The 18771-nt window shown below is 47.8% G+C and overlaps 1 protein-coding gene and 1 long non-coding RNA gene across 4 annotated transcripts; one reads left to right on the top strand and one right to left on the bottom strand.

Moving 5' to 3' along the window:
* Positions 1-2269: 2269 nt before the first annotated feature.
* LOC114794147 (uncharacterized) lies at positions 2270-5898 on the bottom strand. The gene is made up of 2 exons (XR_003750308.1): positions 5367-5898; positions 2270-2545 (listed from the first exon to the last, which is right to left on the bottom strand). It is a non-coding gene; the product is annotated as an uncharacterized LOC114794147 (long non-coding RNA).
* A 161-nt stretch (positions 5899-6059) lies between these two features.
* On the top strand, positions 6060-9074 carry LOC114794144 (neurogenic differentiation factor 2-like). Of its 3 annotated transcripts, none has more exons than XM_028986503.1 (2): positions 6060-6197; positions 7710-9074. In XM_028986503.1, exon 2 carries the CDS (start codon positions 7759-7761, stop codon positions 8767-8769), a length of 1011 nt encoding a protein of 336 aa, XP_028842336.1. In that variant the 5' UTR covers positions 6060-6197; positions 7710-7758; the 3' UTR covers positions 8770-9074. The 3 variants fall into 3 exon arrangements, with proteins under 3 accessions (XP_028842336.1, XP_028842337.1, XP_028842338.1); XM_028986504.1 differs by having other exon boundaries at positions 6066-6197; positions 7752-9074; XM_028986505.1 differs by lacking the exon at positions 6060-6197 and adding an exon at positions 6221-6746 and having other exon boundaries at positions 7752-9074.
* The last annotated feature ends 9697 nt before the right edge of the window (positions 9075-18771 follow it).

Here is an 18771-nt window from a genome sequence, read left to right as displayed (position 1 = left end):
TATAAATGTGCAACAAGTAATGTAACATGCTGGATCAAATCACTGAAGGCACTTGTTATTCTCCTCTTGACTCTGGTACGGGATATTTTGGCACGTGTGGAGTGTTTGTGCTTGAATAATCATCAGCAGCGATTCTCCATCAGCTCATCGTGATGAAAAAAGGTGCCTTGGAGTTCAGAAATCGAATGGAGTGAGTGGTGCAAATGCGCATTGAGTTTGGGAAACGAGGGGAATAATGATTTAAAAAAAAAATCCAGGCATAACAACACAGCTAAACCGCAGGAGCTTACAAAGTGTCTACCGCCAGCGGCCGGCAGCCTGGCACGAAAACAGACAAACCAAAAACGTGAAATTGAGGCCACGATCTCATGAACCCGCATGAACTTGGAGAGGCAAACTGACAACAACGTGCCCAGGGGCTTCAAATGTGTGCAAACATCAGGCAGACCCATCATACAAATGATTTTGCTCATGGTCCCTGGCACTAACACGCCAGGAGGTTCTTTTGTATGCTACAATAAAGCGGTGTGCATCTTTAACAGGCAAAAAAACAGCTCACCTGGCTTTTCCTGCCACGCCTACAGCTGCTGGTGGTGTCACTCCTGCGTCTGGAGAAGACACAGATCCCGTCGCATGGCCTGGGTTCACGGGTTCAGGACAGGCTGGGTTGCACATGAGATCATACGACAGGGATCCAGCTACAGCCCTAAATACCGCTCCCCTACCGTTCTTTCCAGAAGGGTCATATGTTGGTTGCCATGGAGGCAATAGCAGGTAGGTCACAGCCTCACCATCTCTGTTCCTGGATCCTGAACAACAGATCCAACCACTAATTCAACCATTTAGGATCGGTTGATTGAGCTTGAATTACGAACACACACAACATCTTTGACCATCTGGGGCATCTCCTGGATCCTAGATCTCACCAAAATTCCTAAGTCCTCAGTAATCAATTTACGTGATTGAACTACAGCAATCTGTTCTCAGCACTGACCAGGCTGTTGCATATTGGGGTTATGTATTACCCTCGATGCTTTGAAAAAAAAAAGTATTTAGTTTAACCAATAACGGCTCTCACCGCTGCACTGCCATGTTCCAGCAATGGTCAAGTATTTACCTTTCGTATTTGCGTCATGATGACGCTGTATGGACCTTGTGACGCAGTGAAGTGACACGGTCAGAAATCCAAAAGCCAGTAACAGCTGTGACCACCAGGTGGCGCTGTTTCGCGGACCTTCAATCTGATCGTTTTAAATAGAAAATATCCCAAAGAACGTAAAACAGATTCATAAAAAAATGTCATAAAAGTCACTACAAATAAAAAATGACCGTTTACACACATCCAAATCTTTCTTTTTACTGTCCTGAGGATTTGTTTAAAAAGGCGTCCTGAGCACAGTTTTTGAATGCTGACCTTGACAAGCAAAAACACAGGCGTAAAACTACTGAGGAACACATAAACACATATAGTATAGACACACACACTCACACACACACACATTCCGACAGACAGGGATTACAGAGGCTTTAATCACTATTATCTTGACAGCGTTGGACGGCAGCACTTTGGCCTAACCTAACATCCATCTGGAACATGTTAGGAGAGCGGTCACACACTGACATGCCGGAATAATCCAGAGAGGGAAAGCGAGTGAAGGAGGAAGAGAGAATGGCAGATGAAGTAAACAGAGCGAGGGCTCGGGGCTTTTTCAAACCAGAAGCACAGTTACTCGGTATTCTCACTGTGAGTGTGGTGTGTGTGCATGGTGTCCAGGGGCATGTTTACATCTGTTGTTTTGATGTGTGTGTGTGTGTGTGTGTGTCACACCATATGACACCAAATGAACTCCTGATGCTTGGCTGAATCCAGCATACAGCGCACTCACTAGAATGACCTGGATTTGTTGCTTTAAAGCATACTGTGTGTGTACAATGAACTGCATTTAAAAGGCATTTTAAAAAACACCTTTTGCTGTCTATTCATATGTAACAAAGCAATTAAGCTTAGAACATAAAAACAGGCATTATGCTCCAGTTCAGTCTGACTAAGTTCCGTTTGACCCCAGGAAAGTGTGGCTGCTTTTTATTGTTGCTGATGAGCGCCACCTACAGGCAACGACACCTGCCTGCACAGAAAATTTCGAAAAGCCGATGTGTGCAATATCGCACATTGATATACAGCTTTAAAACAAACAGTAATTGGGAAATATTGGTATGGAATAGATGATATGAGGCGAATCGCAAAGCACAAAATCCCAAGACAAACGGCGGAGAAAGCAAGAAAAGATTTATTGTGGATGCGTAAAAATATATCAAATAAAGACCAGCCTCAACGTAACAGCAGAGATTTACATTATATTTTCAGAAGTTCGACAAATGAGCGTTCATGCATTGGAACTGCAGTGGCATGTTTGTCCTGTAGATGTCGCTGTGCGCTCGGATTTCTTGTACTTCTCCCCACAGCCTGCTGTTTAACGCCCAGGAATCAGCACCACCGACAGCTCCGGTTTATTATTCACCAACGGGGTGAAAATATATCGATACGCTGAGAGAGGGAGGTAAGGGGTTAATAGAACATTTCTGCTCAGCTCAGCACAAAACACACGAGGAAGGATCCTGTTTCAGCAGAATCATTTCCATCCCAAATTCATATATACTTCTATAATATGACTATAATGTTATATACACATTAAATGTCATTGAGCATTAATATTTTTCAACTTTAAGTTCCAGTTTATTCATACAAAATGTACAGTACATGCCGGAAATTCGAAAGTGTAAAACGAATAAACAACATTGTTATTTACTGCAAGAAAACATTAGAAAGGCTTAAAAATTGTTATATATCTTTATATATTTAGCCAGAAAGACTCCCACTATCGGTTGCTGAATGAGACATGTCACGCCTGCCTAAAAAAAGCTATTTCCAAAACCTGTGATCAATGCAAGGTGTGTTTCTTTTAATGAAAGCTGTCCATAAACATTCCCATCCAATGTCATTTACTGTCTTCTTCTCACATTACACTTCAACAACCAGTCAGTAACATTTTTTACACATTTCCAATGCTTTCTTGTAATTAAAATGGTGGCCTGATCACAGTGTATATGATCAAAAAATCCGTCCATCATCATTATACCCTCATTGTAATAGATTTAAAAAGGTATTTCTATATATAAATATATCGAACAATTAGTAGTCAAGTCATGCCGAGTAGCGAGTGCCATAATCTGAAGTTTTAATACTGAATGGGAGTGGAATGCGGGTGAGGGAACGTGTGATGATCTGAGGGAGGAGAGCGAAGGAGAGAGGAGGCAAAGGGGCAGTGATTTAATTACCCCTCTCTTCCCTAAAGCCCCTCACTCATCCCTCGTTCATCAATAATACAAGTCGCTGCTGTTCCTGTGTCTGTCTGTGTGTGTGTGTGTGTGTGTGTGTGTGTGTATGTGCCTATACCGTAATTAATCCAGCATAACTATAATTAAAAGCCCCAAACCCCTCAGCACCAACTCAGCCCGGCCAAGCTGGGCTTGGCATGGGTACAGAGAGAGAGAGAGAGAGAGAGAGAGAGAGAGAGAGAATGAAGCGAGAAACGGCGTCCTGGACCTTGGATCTCTACCGGCCTCGACGTCCTTCTCTCTCGCTTCCTCGCCGCTTCCGCTCGGCTCTTTCCCATCGACGCTCGTGCCCAGTTTACGCGGAGAGGTGGAGTTCTCTCAATCTGCAATTAGTGCCTCATGAGAAATAAATATTTCAGATTGGAGCTCTCTGCAGACACCTATTATGGGGGTCTGGCACACCTACAAGAGCACAAACAAATACAAGCTGGTGCCAGGAGCAGGCCCGCCAGGGCGCGGCGCGTTTCAGCCGCTGAAACGGTCCGGCCTCGGCGCGAAAACGCGGCCTGAAGTGGCCTATACGTCTGACACGCCCTGAATAAATTATACGTGAAAAACACGTCCATTAACATACAGCACCGTAGCACCTTTTAAAGGCGGTTAATAATTAATTTGCTGATTTAGACGTAATTATCGCGCCGCTGGCTCGCCGTGTGAGGGGATTAGTGTCCTCGTGGGTCCCTCCGAGCGGCCTTATTTGGGTAAAACACGTCGTGTGTAAGGCGGCTCCGTCCGGTCCCGCCAGGTCGTCCCCCGGAGTGCGGGGCCGCTGTCGAAGGCCCTCGGCGCTCTCCTATTGATTTATAGATTGCAGATAGCCCTGCACTAATTAGTCCGGTAATTAATTGATAGCCATTTGCAGTTGTGCATATGCAATCAGGGGGCTTGAGAGACCAGAGAGCAGAATGGAGGCTGATGGGAAAGTTGTGTTTATATGTGTGTGTGTGTGTGTGCGCTTGTGTGAGAAAGATTACATTTCGAAAATAAAAACTGATTCGTTACAAACAAACACACACACACAAACACACACAAATACATACATATATATATATATATATATATTACCCAACATCCTGTGCGTGTCTGCATTTCTACAGACGGAACAGTACAGTGTGTGTATTTACCAGTCTGAGCATGAAGTGTTTGAACAATTGTGTGAATTACACACACACACAGACACACACACTCACACTCTTTCTGCACTTGACCTCTGACACACAGCACACACTCCCGCTGCTACTAGACCGACCCCGTTCTCCATCCAAGTAGCGCACTTATGCACACACACACACACACACACACAAAGAGCTTTGGCTGGCAGACGGGTCCCCGTCTCTCCCCCGAGCCTGGCCCGGGTTTGAGGAAGTGCCAGGGAGGCGAGTGTGGTGCCCACCCTGTCCGTCTGCGTGCCAGCCTTCTCTCCTGAGAGCTGAGGATTACCGTACCCGCTGGTGCCCACGCGCACACACACACACACACACACATAGACATGCACGCAGCCGCTGGTGCCGGAGGAGTTGATGGGCAAGCACACGTGCGCCATCGTCCCCGCCACCACGGACCCCGGCTGGTGACCCGACCCGTATTTAACACACACGCCGGGCGCCAGGGGATCCGTGGGCAGGGCTGCCCAGGCTGGGCAGAGCCTCACAGTTTCCCCCTCGGTTAGCGTCGGCATCATCGCCATCATCACCACCATCACCGTCGTCGCCGTCCTCCTCCAGACGAGGGTGCGGCGCGACCCAACACCTGGACCAAGAAGCTGGGCCGATAACAAACACGCGCCAGTTTACCAGCAAAATCCTGCCGCACCGGGTGTGCAGGGGGCAGAGGAGTGCCAGACTGTTGGCACTGCTGCCAAGCTCATCCCAAGAGAGTCCCCTCCCCACACACACACACACACACACACACACACAACCTCCCGTTTCTGAAACCAACCCAGACACACACACCTGAGTCCCCCTACTTACAATGCAACACACTGGTGGCTCTGGCCAGCAAGCCGTACCCGGCGGTACCCGGTATCTGTGTGTTGTTGGGCGCGCTGGCGGCGGGTGACGTCTCCTGTCAGCCTGCCGTGTTTGCTGTCATCGCCCTCTCTGTCTGTCGCTCTTTATTGAGGACGAGTGCCTTGATTTTCGAATCTCTGAGTGTTTTTCCTCCCCCGCAAAAACAAGAGATTAGAATTTTACTTAATGAGATAAATAAATAAATCATATACCTTCTGTTCGGAAACGGCCCGCTCTCTCTCTCTCACACAGGCACAACACTCCACTTATCCCGCCTTTGATATATGAAATGTTGACTTTGACACATGATGGTGTGTGTGTGTGTGTGTGTGTGCGTGTGTTGTTTCCTTTACTGGGATAGAGCCGCTGGTTTCCAGGTTTCCCATTTCCTCTCCTCTCTTTATTCATATCAGCGCATCTCTCTCTCTCTCTCTCTCTCTCTTTCTGGCTGTGTGAGCGCGCAGTGACAGATGGCGCGCTCCTCCTCCCGCGGGAAGCCAATCTCTCCGAATGCGCGCGCGTGTCAATCAACCGCGCCTCGTGTGATGGCTCCTGCCGGTGACGTGCCAACCATATGGCCTGGCACCGAGGCTGGTATGTCGCCCTGCCTGCCCCCCTCCCTCTCTCTCTCTCTCTCTCTCTCTCTCTCCCTCTCTCACACACACACACACACACACACACACACTCTCTCTCCCGTCTGGCCGCACCTACACCGACGCTGGGCTCGCGGTCCCCGAAGATGGTCTGATGAGCGCGCGCGCGCGTTTTCACCCCTCACGAGCTCCCGCGGAGGTAAGTTGGAGAGTAAACAAACCGGGCCGGGCCGCGTCGGGTCGGGTCGGGTCGGCTCGTTCGGTTCATTAATAATGCGGCGGCGAAGCGACGCGCCTTTTTTATTTTTTATTTTTTTGTGTTTCTTTTTTCTTTCTTTCTCTTTTTTTTTTCATCCCTCCGCGACGCGCGCCCGCTCGCCGGTTCCGCTTCTCCGTCGTTTCTAATCGATTCGTCCTTCAGCTCCGCGTCGGATCGCCGTTAACAGGCGGACAATCCGGCATTTCACGCCACTTTACAGCCGCGGCGATCAGACAAAAACGCGCACCGTATATTCCGGGTTCTGCGCTCCGGGGTTCCGGGTTCTCGGGTCCTGCGTTCCGGGGGTCCAGGTTCTCGGGTTCTGCGCTCCGTATATTCCGGGTTCTGCGTTCCGGGGTTCCGGGTTCTCGGGTTCTCGGGTTCTGCGCTCCGTATATTCCGGGTTCTGCGTTCCGGGGTCCGGGTTCTGCGCTGCGAGAAACGGAACCACGGTTCTCCCGGGTGAGATGAAGGTCGCTGTATTACACGGTGAATATTAAACCATATTTCTGCAGGGAAGCTTCATTTCGGATCATGCGCGTGCGTCACAGATCGGGATGAAAAATACAATTTCCGATATTGTGGGGCGTTTCTTTTTTTTTTAAACTCGAATTCAGATTTAACTGAAAGCAGATCTGCGGCAAAAATATTTAATTCAGCCGTAAAATCGTGAATTCATGCATGCAGGCAGTTAGTAAAACACAGTTTTGTAAAATCATTTTATAGTAATTAAAACTTTTTTTTTCGTTGAAAGGCACTTAGCGGCCCTGAACGCAAACGCGCTGTTTCGCCCCTGGCACGCCCTGGAGTAAAGTACCACACACACACACACACACACACACGGACATACAGTAACACGTCTTAATCGGTTTTAAAGCATTTTAATTATATTGGATTCAAATATAATAATCTGGATATCGATCTGTCAGTTTATGTGTCATTTCTGATCTTCGGGCCAAATGTCGCAAATGTCGTAATAAAGAACTTTTCTGAATTCATTATTCGCATTTAATTGTAATGTTGTAGTATTTTTTATTATTTTTTATTATTTTTATCAGCTAAAAATGGGTTTGAGACGGTTTTAAAGGATGAGAGGCTGGTCCCGTGTGGCGTGAACAGGGCTCGCGTGGACAGATGTTCGGAGACTAATGAGCCCGCGGAGCCGCGGACACGACGCGTGGCTGCGCGCGGCCCAGATGGGGCTTCCGCCGACTCCTCCACGCGAGAAAGCGGCCATTTCGTTATATCTGCGTGTAGAGGTGATGTCCCGGGACCCCGCAGGGCCAGTATCGGGGCCCGTGCTGGTTTGGGTGGGAATACTGCTGGAATGCGGCCAGCAGCGCGGGAGGGCGGGGCTGCGTCAGCGCGCGAGGTCCACGGCGTTCCACCGCGGAGATGAGCACCGAGCCGTCGTGGAATGATTTATTTATTTACTGTGATGTGTGTCCCCAGATCACGTGACTGACCGGCCCTCGCCCTGTGCGTTTTTTGCAGAGGCGCCATGTTGACCAGGCTTTTCAGTGACCCGTCGGTGCTGTCGGGAGTCCACCGGTTCTCCAGCTGGGGCGAGGACAGCGAGGGGGAGGAGTCTAAGGCCCGGGAGGACGAGTCGGCGCGCGCGGGCCTGCGGGACGACGAGATGGACCACGCCGGACGCACGCACTCGGAGCTCGCCCCCGACGACGACGACGAGGAGGATGACCCCGAGGAGGAGGAGGAGGAGGAGGAGGAGCTGGAGGAGGGCGACGGGGAGGAGGAGGAGGAGGCGGCCGCCGGCGACGAAGGCGACCGGCCCAGGAAGCGCGGCCCGAAGAAGCGCAAGATGACGGCGGCGCGCCTGGAGCGCTCCAAGGTGCGCAGGCAGAAGGCGAACGCGCGCGAGCGCACGCGCATGCACGACCTGAACTCCGCCCTGGACAACCTGCGCAAGGTGGTCCCCTGCTACTCCAAGACGCAGAAGCTGTCCAAGATCGAGACGCTGCGCCTCGCCAAGAACTACATCTGGGCGCTGTCCGAGATCCTGCGCGCCGGCAAGCGGCCCGACCTGGTGTCGTACGTGCAGACGCTGTGCAAGGGACTGTCGCAGCCCACCACCAACCTGGTGGCCGGCTGCCTGCAGCTCAACTCGCGCAACTTCCTCACGGAACACTGCCAGGAGGCCGCGGCGCGTTACCACGGCAACGGGCCCTCCTCCTCGTCCTACCACCCGTACCCCTGCTCGCGCCTGCCCGGACCCCAGCTGCGCGCGCACGCCTACTGCTCGGCGTACGAGTCGGAGTACGAGGGCGCGGAGTACGAGGGCGCGGCCAGCCCCCCCCTGCCGCTCTACATCAACGGGAACTTCTCCCTGCGCCACCACGACGCGCCGTCCCCCGACGCCGAGCGGAACTACCACTACTCCGTGCACTACTCCGGCGCGGCGGGGGACGGCGCGCGGCCTTACCACGACGTGCACTTACACCACGAGCGCGCGCCCGTCTACGAGGACGTGAACGCGTTTTTCCACAACTGACCAGTAGCCCGGCACAGCACTCCGGTGTGTGCGTGTGTGTGTGTGCGTGTGTGTGTGTGTGTATCTTCTTGTGCATATGTGTATGGACGCACGTGAACACTGTTAATGACGCTGTTTCCACAGCAACACCCCCCCCACCCACCCCCACCCCACCCACCACTACCACCACCTGTCAGCAAAACTGTGAAGGACAGATGATGTCCGCGTTTTTTCCACTCGATCCCGACCCTCGTTGTGGTGATGTGAAGCTGATTACTGGATGAAACTCGTTTAAAATATGATATAAATAAAGATCAAAAAGCTTCCTTAAGATTCTTCATTTAAGGCAGGCGGACGACGATCAAATTCATCAATCTGATTAAGAACCTCCAAGGGGAATCACATTAAATCAACACGTCAAAGAATGTGTGTGATGTGTGGGTAAATGGCAAAAATTCATTTGTTTTAATTCATGTGAATTATTATAATTATTTATCCAGGAAATTTAACGGTTAAACGAAACGGATCCAGTGATGACTAAATTAATACTAATAAAACAACTAAATTAACGTATTAATACGGTCTGCTTTTCCTTTAAAAATGTCCTAAAATCCGTTAAAAAATATATTAATTTCGATGTTCTGATTGTCTAGGTTATTTATATATATATATTATATATATATATATATATTCATATATTACAAAATTTCATGTCAAACTGTTCATGCAAATTTTTATTTAGATCAGAAAAATAAGACGACGGCCTCATCTAAAGTACTATTTACCGACATTATGTTTGGTGTTTTTACATTTTATTTAGTCATATGCATTTTGGTGTAAATTACAATCTATCCACTAATCCTACTAACCGCCGTGACGTCAAGGTCAGATGCGCCAGGACGCGTTTGGTGGTTGCACGCGCAGGAGTCCTGATTCGGTCCAGGTCGGGTTTGGACCGATTCCAGTCCGGATTCCTTCTGCCGAGAGTCGGGAGTCGGGAGTCGGTGCGGCTCCAGCGCCGATGTCGTCCCTCCCCTCCCTCCCCTCCCCACGACGCGCCACACTGGAATCCAACAGATCCTTCCCAGACTTCCTTCAAATTCCCGTCCGACCCACGGAGACCCCCGCGACGACGACACGGTCTCTCCCACGAACCCCTGCCATCATATTTAGACCGAGTCACGTTTTCACGGCATCTTCATATTTTTCCAGCCAAAAAAATACAAAATCATTTTCTGTTTTTTTTTTCTTTCTTTCACGCCTCCCGTTATTTTATTTGTACCAAACACGTTTTCGATTCGTCCAGAAAATTTATTAGAATTGCAGTTATTGTGTATTTACGTTAAACGTTAGTATTTTAATTTGTCCATTTTCCCGTGTTCGATTTGATCCGTCAAATAAAATAGTTTTTAAATATTTTTTTCTGAAATGATATTTCCCCCAAAGGCCAGAAACATGTAATTAACAACAAAATTTCATCATACGCAATAATTCGGGATTTTTTACTTCATTTGGGTTTGATTGAAACTTTTCTATTGTTGAGGTTTGAGGACGCTTCGTCGAAGATGAAGGAGGGAATTACAGTATAAAGAAGGGAAAAGGAGGGAATTACAGTATGAAGGAGGAAATTTCAGTATGAAGGAGGGGAAAGGAGGGAATTACAGTATGAAGGAGGGAAAAGGAGGGAATTGCAGTATAAAGGAGGAAATTTCAGTATGAAGAAGGGAATTACAGTATGAAGGAGGGAAAAGGAGGGAATTACAGTATGAAGGAGGAAATTTCAGTATGAAGGAGGGGAAAGGAGGGAATTACAGTATGAAGGAGGAAATTTCAGTATGAAGGAGGGAAAAGGAGGGAATTACAGTATGAAGGAGGGAAAAGGAGGGAATTGCAGTATAAAGGAGGAAATTTCAGTATGAAGAAGGGAATTACAGTATGAAGGAGGGAAAAGGAGGGAATTACAGAATGAAGGAGGGAAAAGGAGGGAATTACAGTATAAAGGAGGAAATTTCAGTATGAAGAAGGGAATTACAGTATGAAGGAGGAAATTTCAGTATGAAGGAGGGGAAAGGTGGGAATTACAGTATGAAGGAGGAAATTTCAGTATGAAGGAGGGGAAAGGAGGGAATTACAGTATGAAGGAGGAAATTTCAGTATGAAGGAGGGAAAAGGAGGGAATTACAGTATGAAGGAGGGAAAAGGAGGGAATTGCAGTATAAAGGAGGACATTTCAGTATGAAGAAGGGAATTACAGTATGAAGGAGGGAAAAGGAGGGAATTACAGTATGAAGGATGGAATTACAGTATAAAGGAGGGAATTACAGTATGAAGGAGGGGAAAGTTTGTGCCCCTCTCCCCGGTCCGGTGCTGGCTGGATTTCTGCCCGGGCGCCATATGGAGCGGCGAAAAAAAAAAAAAAAGATCTGCCAAAAAAGCCAGGAAATGGATGAGCATCCAGGAAAAAAGGAGGAGCATGATTTCAATTTTCTATTTGATATTTATTGATTTAATAGCCAATATTTTTAAAATAAACCTAAGGAAATAATGCATGAATTCAGTATCGATAATCGTATTTGTAATGAACTAAATGTGGTTAATTTATTTTAAAAGAGTCTGTTAGGAGCAGCACGGACGGAGGTCACACGCCGGGAGATGTTTGTACCCTTATGAACTTGTAATATTGAGAGCTTTCCGGTGTTTTTTTTCTGAACACTAAAAAAAGGCGACGCGTTTTCGGCAAAATAAAATCACTAAACGTGGCTGGCTGCTTTTTTTTTCGTAGTTTTACTATTTAACTGCCCATAAAATACTCATATGCACAATACATAAGCACAAGCCGCGACATGACTATTTATCAAAATCAAGAATTCCATTATGTTTTTGAGAAGATTTATTATCTTTTGGCGCACACACGTGTTTTTCGAGGCGTGTAGTTTGAAGTTTTGTTCGCTACGATAAACGATAAAAGCGCAGTCACGCAGACCTCGCGAGATCTGGCGGCGCGTGATTTCACTGTTGCGGGCTCACCTGGGAGGTTCAGGTGCGCGGCTCGACTCATCGATCAAGATTTCCGGCCGGCGCGGGTGGGCAGGAACCGGGGTGGTGTGGGTAGAGTGGTGTGGGTAGAGTGGTGTGGGTAGAGTGGGGTGGGTAGAGTGGGGTGGGTAGAGTGGGGTGGAGAGCGCGTGCCAGGGCCGCGCGGTGCTGCTGGGAGGAGCGAGTGTTCCTTTCCTAATTTCACGGCATCTGTTCATTACGCCGGGCGCTGGCGCGGGCCTCGGCTGACCCACCTCCTCCGGTCTAAATTATTGAACAAATTGTGTATCATCGCTGCAGATCACCGGAACACTGTCGTTTAACGTCGCGCGTGTGCGGGGGACTGGTGGCCAATTTCACGTGTGATTCAGCACCAGGGAGAGTTCCGACGTGGCGCCCCAAATACCCAGTCCGACCTCCAGTGACGTCACAGACATCGCGGGGTCACCTCAAGGTGGATCAGACATGTATGTGAATTTTAAGAATGGAAATGGTTTGATTAGTATTTTAGAGCCACATGTCGTTTTTTATTAAAGTTAAAGCTACTTTTACATCACGATTATTCGTATGAAGCCGGTGTGGATATTCCGCTGTTTAAATTAGCGCATGCGCCCACTCACTTCTCCCCGGAAAGTTCTCGACTGAAGGCGGCAGGAATGAATGTCGCAAGTACACGCTGAGCTCCTGTAGGCCGGGATCTGTCACACAGGAAACAATAATAAATACTATTACATTACACTTCATCATCATCAACATTATCATCATCATCAGCAGCAGCAGCACGTTTACGGGTTTCACAATTTCACAGCACAACTGAAGGCGTCTTTCTCCGTTACAGTCGCCATTACAGAGTGTTTTTAAGTAATAACATTAAAAACACTCAAAAATCATAAATGCTGAAAATGTAAATAAGCAAATGGTACACAAAGCAGCAAAGGATAACACACAGACACACACACACACTGTGCCAGAGTCTACACTGGTGTCAGAATCCAGACAAAAGGGACAGGCCTGGCACAGGAAACCATTTCCGAGAAAATTCCAGAACATCTGTTGAGAGAGAGCGAGGGAGCGGGAGAGAGCGGGATTTTGGGACGTGAACCAAAATGAGGGGAGAGGGAAGGGTGTCTACATCAAAGTGGTGTAGGAGGCGGGAAGGTGTGACCGAGAGTGTGTGTGCGGCGGCGGCGGGTGGGGAGGTGGAACAATGCAGAGGTGCTGGTCGTGCCAGGGTAGTGAGGGCAGGGGTGCCAGGAAGGGCGGGATGCCAGGCGGAGGGGAGGGCAGGGAATGCCACGGGCGTTGAAGGAAAATGGGGAATAACAGAACCTGCTTCTCGCCAACAGCCAATCAGAGCGCGCTGACGGGGTGAACAGGACTGATGGCTGGTTATTACAGTGCGACGTTTATCTCACACACACTCCATTGCAGCTCTGCATACATGTGCAACCAGTGGATGTGTGTGTGCGTGCGCGCGTGTGTGTGTGTCCAGTGTATTTTAATTGTACAGTAATTGTTCGCCCTATTGACAAACCTTGGGGGCGGGCACTTGTCCAGCTGGCGCTGTCATAGGACATCATATTCACCTGACTGACCACACACAGTAACACAGATATGCATACACACACTATTATACTGTACCTGCTACACACACCACACACACCTGACCTCCACGGACTGGGGTTAAGCTCACTTCCGCTACAAATACTGCCGAGTGTCCGGAGCACCGTCCCTGTGTAAAGAGACAGAATGTGGGCGGGGTCACGCACCCCAGAATTATCAACTCCGCCCACCATGCTGTGACCTCCTCCGCTGAGACGTCCTGGAATGTCACTGGGGGGGAAGAATCTTGCTGCAGGCGAGAGGACGACAGAGAGAGAGAGGGAGGCTGAACGCAGGTTGGGTAAATAATGCATATTTACTCCATATTTACACCGCATGGCGATGGAAGTTGAGGATTAGCGTTTCCTCACATTTCCTCTGTGAGGAAATTTCTTTCTCTCTTTGCCTTTGTCTCCCGCTCTCAGCCTTGGCCACCGCCTCTCTCACTCTTTGATGGTTTCTTGTCGTTTGAGAGCGGTGCCCCCCCGAATGCCAGCCGATGGGTGCACAGTGTGGCACACCATCTGTCCCCTAGCCCAACACACACACACACAGCACACGAATACCCACAACCCACCTCTCCAAGTGAACAGGAGGCTTTCACACACATCACTTCACCTCTGATGCCCCCTCCCAGACACGCACACACACACACACACACACACACACACACACACAGACAATAGAAAAGTAGGTTCTCCATCCATATGAAGTTAAAAAAAAATCTTTTCAAAGGCAGCAGCTCCACATACGCCAATCAGCCAAAAGATTAGCACCGCAGGCATGCGAGGTGACTAGCACTTATAGTTACATATGGCATTTTTTAGGAAGCAAGTCATTTGTCCTTGAGGCTGAAAAACAAAGGGACGAGTGAAACATTTTGAGTGACTTTTGCTAGCATCTCCAAGACTGCAGCGGTTGTGGAGCCAAGGAGCCAAAAAGAGCAGCCAAGTCCCACTGATGCATATGTGGAGTACAAGCTCTGATACAGTGAAGGAACATGCTGAATGATTTGTGCCGGTTCTGGTGGAAACGGTCCTGCATCTGTTATCTTGACACTTTGCTGCTGACCCGGGGCGCCCCGTCACACACCTTGTATTTCCTGCAGCCTGCCACACTGCACAATGGTCCAAGGAAGGTTCGAGGAACACGTTTGGTCTCCAGTCCAACATCTGTGGGACGTACTGGAGTCTAATACATGGAGACGCCACACAGCATACCATCAGAGGCCTAGTGGAGTCCATGCCTCAGTGGGTTTTGGGTGGCAAAAGGGGGACCTACTCAATACTAGGCTGATCACTGTATGTACTAGAACTTTGGGCAATACCCCTGTTCTAAAAGAAAACAATAAAAAATGTGTAAAGCCACAATAAAAGAAAGCTTATGTGTGAATTTCATAATAACCCCCCTTGCATTCCAGCAATCTTGGAAAGTCATTTGTGTCCAAACCCTCGCAGCGGCTTGAATGTCCGTGTACAGTTATGTCTTGTTAAAACAACCTGGTTAAATTACTAAAGACTACAGCGCATTGAAAACCAGTCGGTCATGTTTGTTTTAAGCATGTTTAATGTCCCAATAGAGATAATTAATACAGGGGTGGCGCTCTTTTAATTATTTTACAGCAAAACAGGAGCCGACATCAGAACGCCGGTTTAAGGAGAACGGCATTAACAACAATAATACATTCCCTTATGTTGTTGGTTCTCTTGCTCCCTCATCCCCTCCCCTTTTCTCTCTTAATAATTTAGTCCGTGCATAGCTGCAGATCTGGCATGTGTCCAGGAGTGTGTGCGTGTTTACATATGTGAATGCATTTTTAAGCATGTGATTTATGCATTTGTATATTTCTGGCCAGGTGGCTTTCTGTTTTCCCTCCTCTGACTCTCCCTTTGTACTGATGGCAGGGAGCGCGCTTCCAGGTAACAGCTGCGAGGCGTCTGATTGGACGATCCAGCAGGCCACCAGCAAATTTCCAGCAAGACAGTAAAAGCAAGGGTTACGCTCTCTCTTCTCTCCATCCGACTCTTCCCATCGGCACGCTCTCGCTGCAAGCCCTCGCCGTCACCATGGCAACAAGCGCAGCAGATCAGTGGTCACTTCAGCCCTGGCATCAGACCTCTGCCCTGCTCTCCGGGCGACGCTGGCTGGTGCGCTGCTGATGGTGCACGCAGAAATAAAATCAGCCCGTGTAAGATTGATGATGGTTTTATGAATTATGTGGATGAGTTATGATGTTTTTTTTAATGTTGTTAGTGCGTGTGTGTTTATCTACATCAGAAATAAAGACGAGCTGCCTACACTGACAGAACAGCATTAATTATGGAAGGAAACGCACACACACTCACACAAACAGACTATGACTGCTCTTTAAATGTGGGCCACAGGCAGCCAGCTGATGTGTGTGAGGCAGAGTAAGACTATCTGCTCCGCTCTCTCCCTCACACACACCCTTGGTGTTGACAGGTGGCGGTGGTAAAGAGGTGGTCCCAGTGCTCTGTGTGTGTGTGTGTGTGTGTGTGGAGAGAGGGAGAAACACAGCAGCTGTCGGCCTAATTTCTCTAACTCGCTGCTTGTGCTCTGATTAGAAAACAGATCTGGCCTCTAATTTACTCCTGACACTACCCAATATCCTATATCTCAATCACACACACACACACACACACACACACACACTCGGAACTACAGTCATACTTTAGTAATGAAATGCCACTTTGGAGAATTCTGATTCAGTGTTTGCATTCAGCATTCGTGATTTGTGGAATCTGAAGTATCAGGGTGTGGGTCGGATGTGTGTAGTCCCGCCCCCTTCATGGCAAATCATCGCCTATTATTTGTGTGCTTTCGATGGTGCCTGTGAGAATGTGTGTAATTATATGGTGTATGTAAATGTGCTTTAACATTTTATATATATATATATATAAATTTAAGTGTAAAAATGATTAATGATCACGAGAGAATTGTATCCAAGTATGTTTCCATACGTCCAGACAGAAAGCATATCTATACAGTTAATTGCTTTAAACATGAGTCTATAAGCAACAGATAGGAGGCTGCTCTGACGAGGTGGGGGTTAAGATGGAGGAAAGTGAGACGTGAAACCGTGGCGACTGAGCCCTCACGCCTCTGCAGCCTCATTCGCTCTCTCTCACTCTCGCTCAGGGAGGGTGGCTGCGACGAAGGCGGTTATGCAAATTAGATGGTTATTACTGCACTGCTCAGCGAACAGCGTGTCGGGGACATTAATGAGCTGATGAATATTCATGTGAATTTGTTAATTGAGTTAATTATTCTACTGAAATGCATTCGTCTTCCAAGGACATGGCCCAGGATTCCAAGCTGCTTCTGCCATCAGTCATGCACTTTTGAAAAACCGGACAGGGGGGCAAAACAATACGGAACACAGAACGCAGGCCACAGGCAGAACAATGCGAGACAACACAGAACAGAGCGCGAAACACAGACCTCCGCTACACAGCCCAGACGAAGAGAACAGAGGGGAAGGAAGGTCTGAGCAGGCGTGTGGAAAACGGGGAAACGGAGCCGGACAATTTATCCGATAATTATCAACAGAGCAGCTCAACAACAACATACCAACTCGCACTCTTACCCAACACACACCCACACACTCCCTTCCTCCCTTCTCATGGACGCATGTCTCTTCCCCCATTCTCTCTGCTTGGCGCCTAATTGGGTATTAAAATCCTCTTAAATGAACTTTTTCTGCCAACTTTCTGACACATTAATTAATTGTTGCAGCCAATTAAATGTCTCTGTGCAAATGAGGCACAGCACAAATGCTCCTGGAGGGCCAGTACACACACACCCTCCCCTCAACACACACACACACACACCTGACTGTCTGAATTGCACATGCTCTCAGAAGCCAGTAGCGGTGATGACCCACATGGGAGCGAGCAAGGACTGGATTTGTGGAGGGACACTTCATGGTGACCACCTGGAAGGGGAAGCTCGGTCTGGGCTGGTGGTTCTTATCGTTGGAACTCCATGAGGTGAGCTCTTGTGTGGGGCTCCAGGCCAAGGGAGATTATTTCATGGTTCTTCCATTTGTGAATAATCACACCAACTGTTGTCACCTTCTCACCCAGCTGCCTATTCCCGCCTTCTGTAGCTCCGCAAACTTGTTCCTGACACCCTTGGAAAGGATCTTTGGTATTGGCCGTGGTGCAAAATCTGGATAGGTTGATTGTTCTTATGTAAAGGTGTCTTTTACACCGGGAACGATTTGAAAAGCTCCCAATGTCAGCTCCTTAACTGTATAAAATACAACTGGGAGCCAGAAATATTGCTAATTGATAAAATACTTATTTAATTCATAGAAATGCAAATTAATTTATAACTTTTTTAAAATGTATTATTTTGGATATTTTTGTTAATGTTCTGTCTCTCACTGTTCAAATAAACAAAACATTGAAATTATAGACATACAAAACTTACAAAATCAGCATGGGAACAAATAATTATTTCCCCCACTGTATAATATTTTTACTACTTACTAAAATTAGTAATAGTAGTAGTGTTGTTACAATAATTTCTAGATTATAATCATTTAGAAAATCGAATTCTGCTAATCATTTTGGTTAGCTGAAATAAATATATAGAACCAGGAAATATTTGTTTAGCATGTCACACACTCGTACACACTATTAGACAAATGCTTCCAATGTTGCAGTGTATATTTTGTAATGTGTGCATCTGACAGAAAAGGGGGGAGGGGCTAGAGGTGAACGTATATGCACAGTTCCACGTTCAGTGAGAGGAGAGCACATCGTCACCGACCAATAAGGCCACAAAAAATTTGCACCATGTTGCAGTGTGCCGAGAGCAGCTTGAGCTTAAGACCTTGCCCAAGGGCGCAACAGCAGTGGCAGCTGAAGGGGCATTGGGTGCTGGTTCAGCAACCTGTGATCTGACCCTTCTCTACCACATGACTGAATCTGCTGCAAAATTTAATGGCTTAATTCTCTTCAAACAATATCACGCTCTTATGATGTATTTTTGTGGCTCAGCTTTCAATATTTTGATTCATTAGTCAATAACATTTACATTCATGGCATTTATCAGAGACCCTTATCCAGAGCGACTTAAAACCAGTAGTTACAGGGACAGTCCCCCCCCCGGAGACACTCAGGGTTAAGTGTCTTGCTCAGGGACACAATAGTAGTAAGTGGGGTTTGAACCTGGTTCATAGGCGAGGGTGTCACCCACTAGGCTACTACCACCCCATCCCATCCTCTACCAGACTTCAGTAGACCCTTGTTGTCATTTTGTGGCCCAGGCAAGGCTCTTTTTCTTATTCTGCTGATGAGGCTTCCGGTTTGCCAGACCTCCTCCTGCCAGACTTTCCACCAGTTTCTGAGTGACTTT

This window comes from Denticeps clupeoides, chromosome 7, assembly GCF_900700375.1.
Source record: "Denticeps clupeoides chromosome 7, fDenClu1.1, whole genome shotgun sequence".
Classification (NCBI taxonomy): Eukaryota; Metazoa; Chordata; class Actinopteri; order Clupeiformes; family Denticipitidae; genus Denticeps; species Denticeps clupeoides.
The sequence above is the reverse complement of the archived record's forward strand: the minus strand, read 5'-3'. Positions and strand labels throughout refer to the sequence as shown.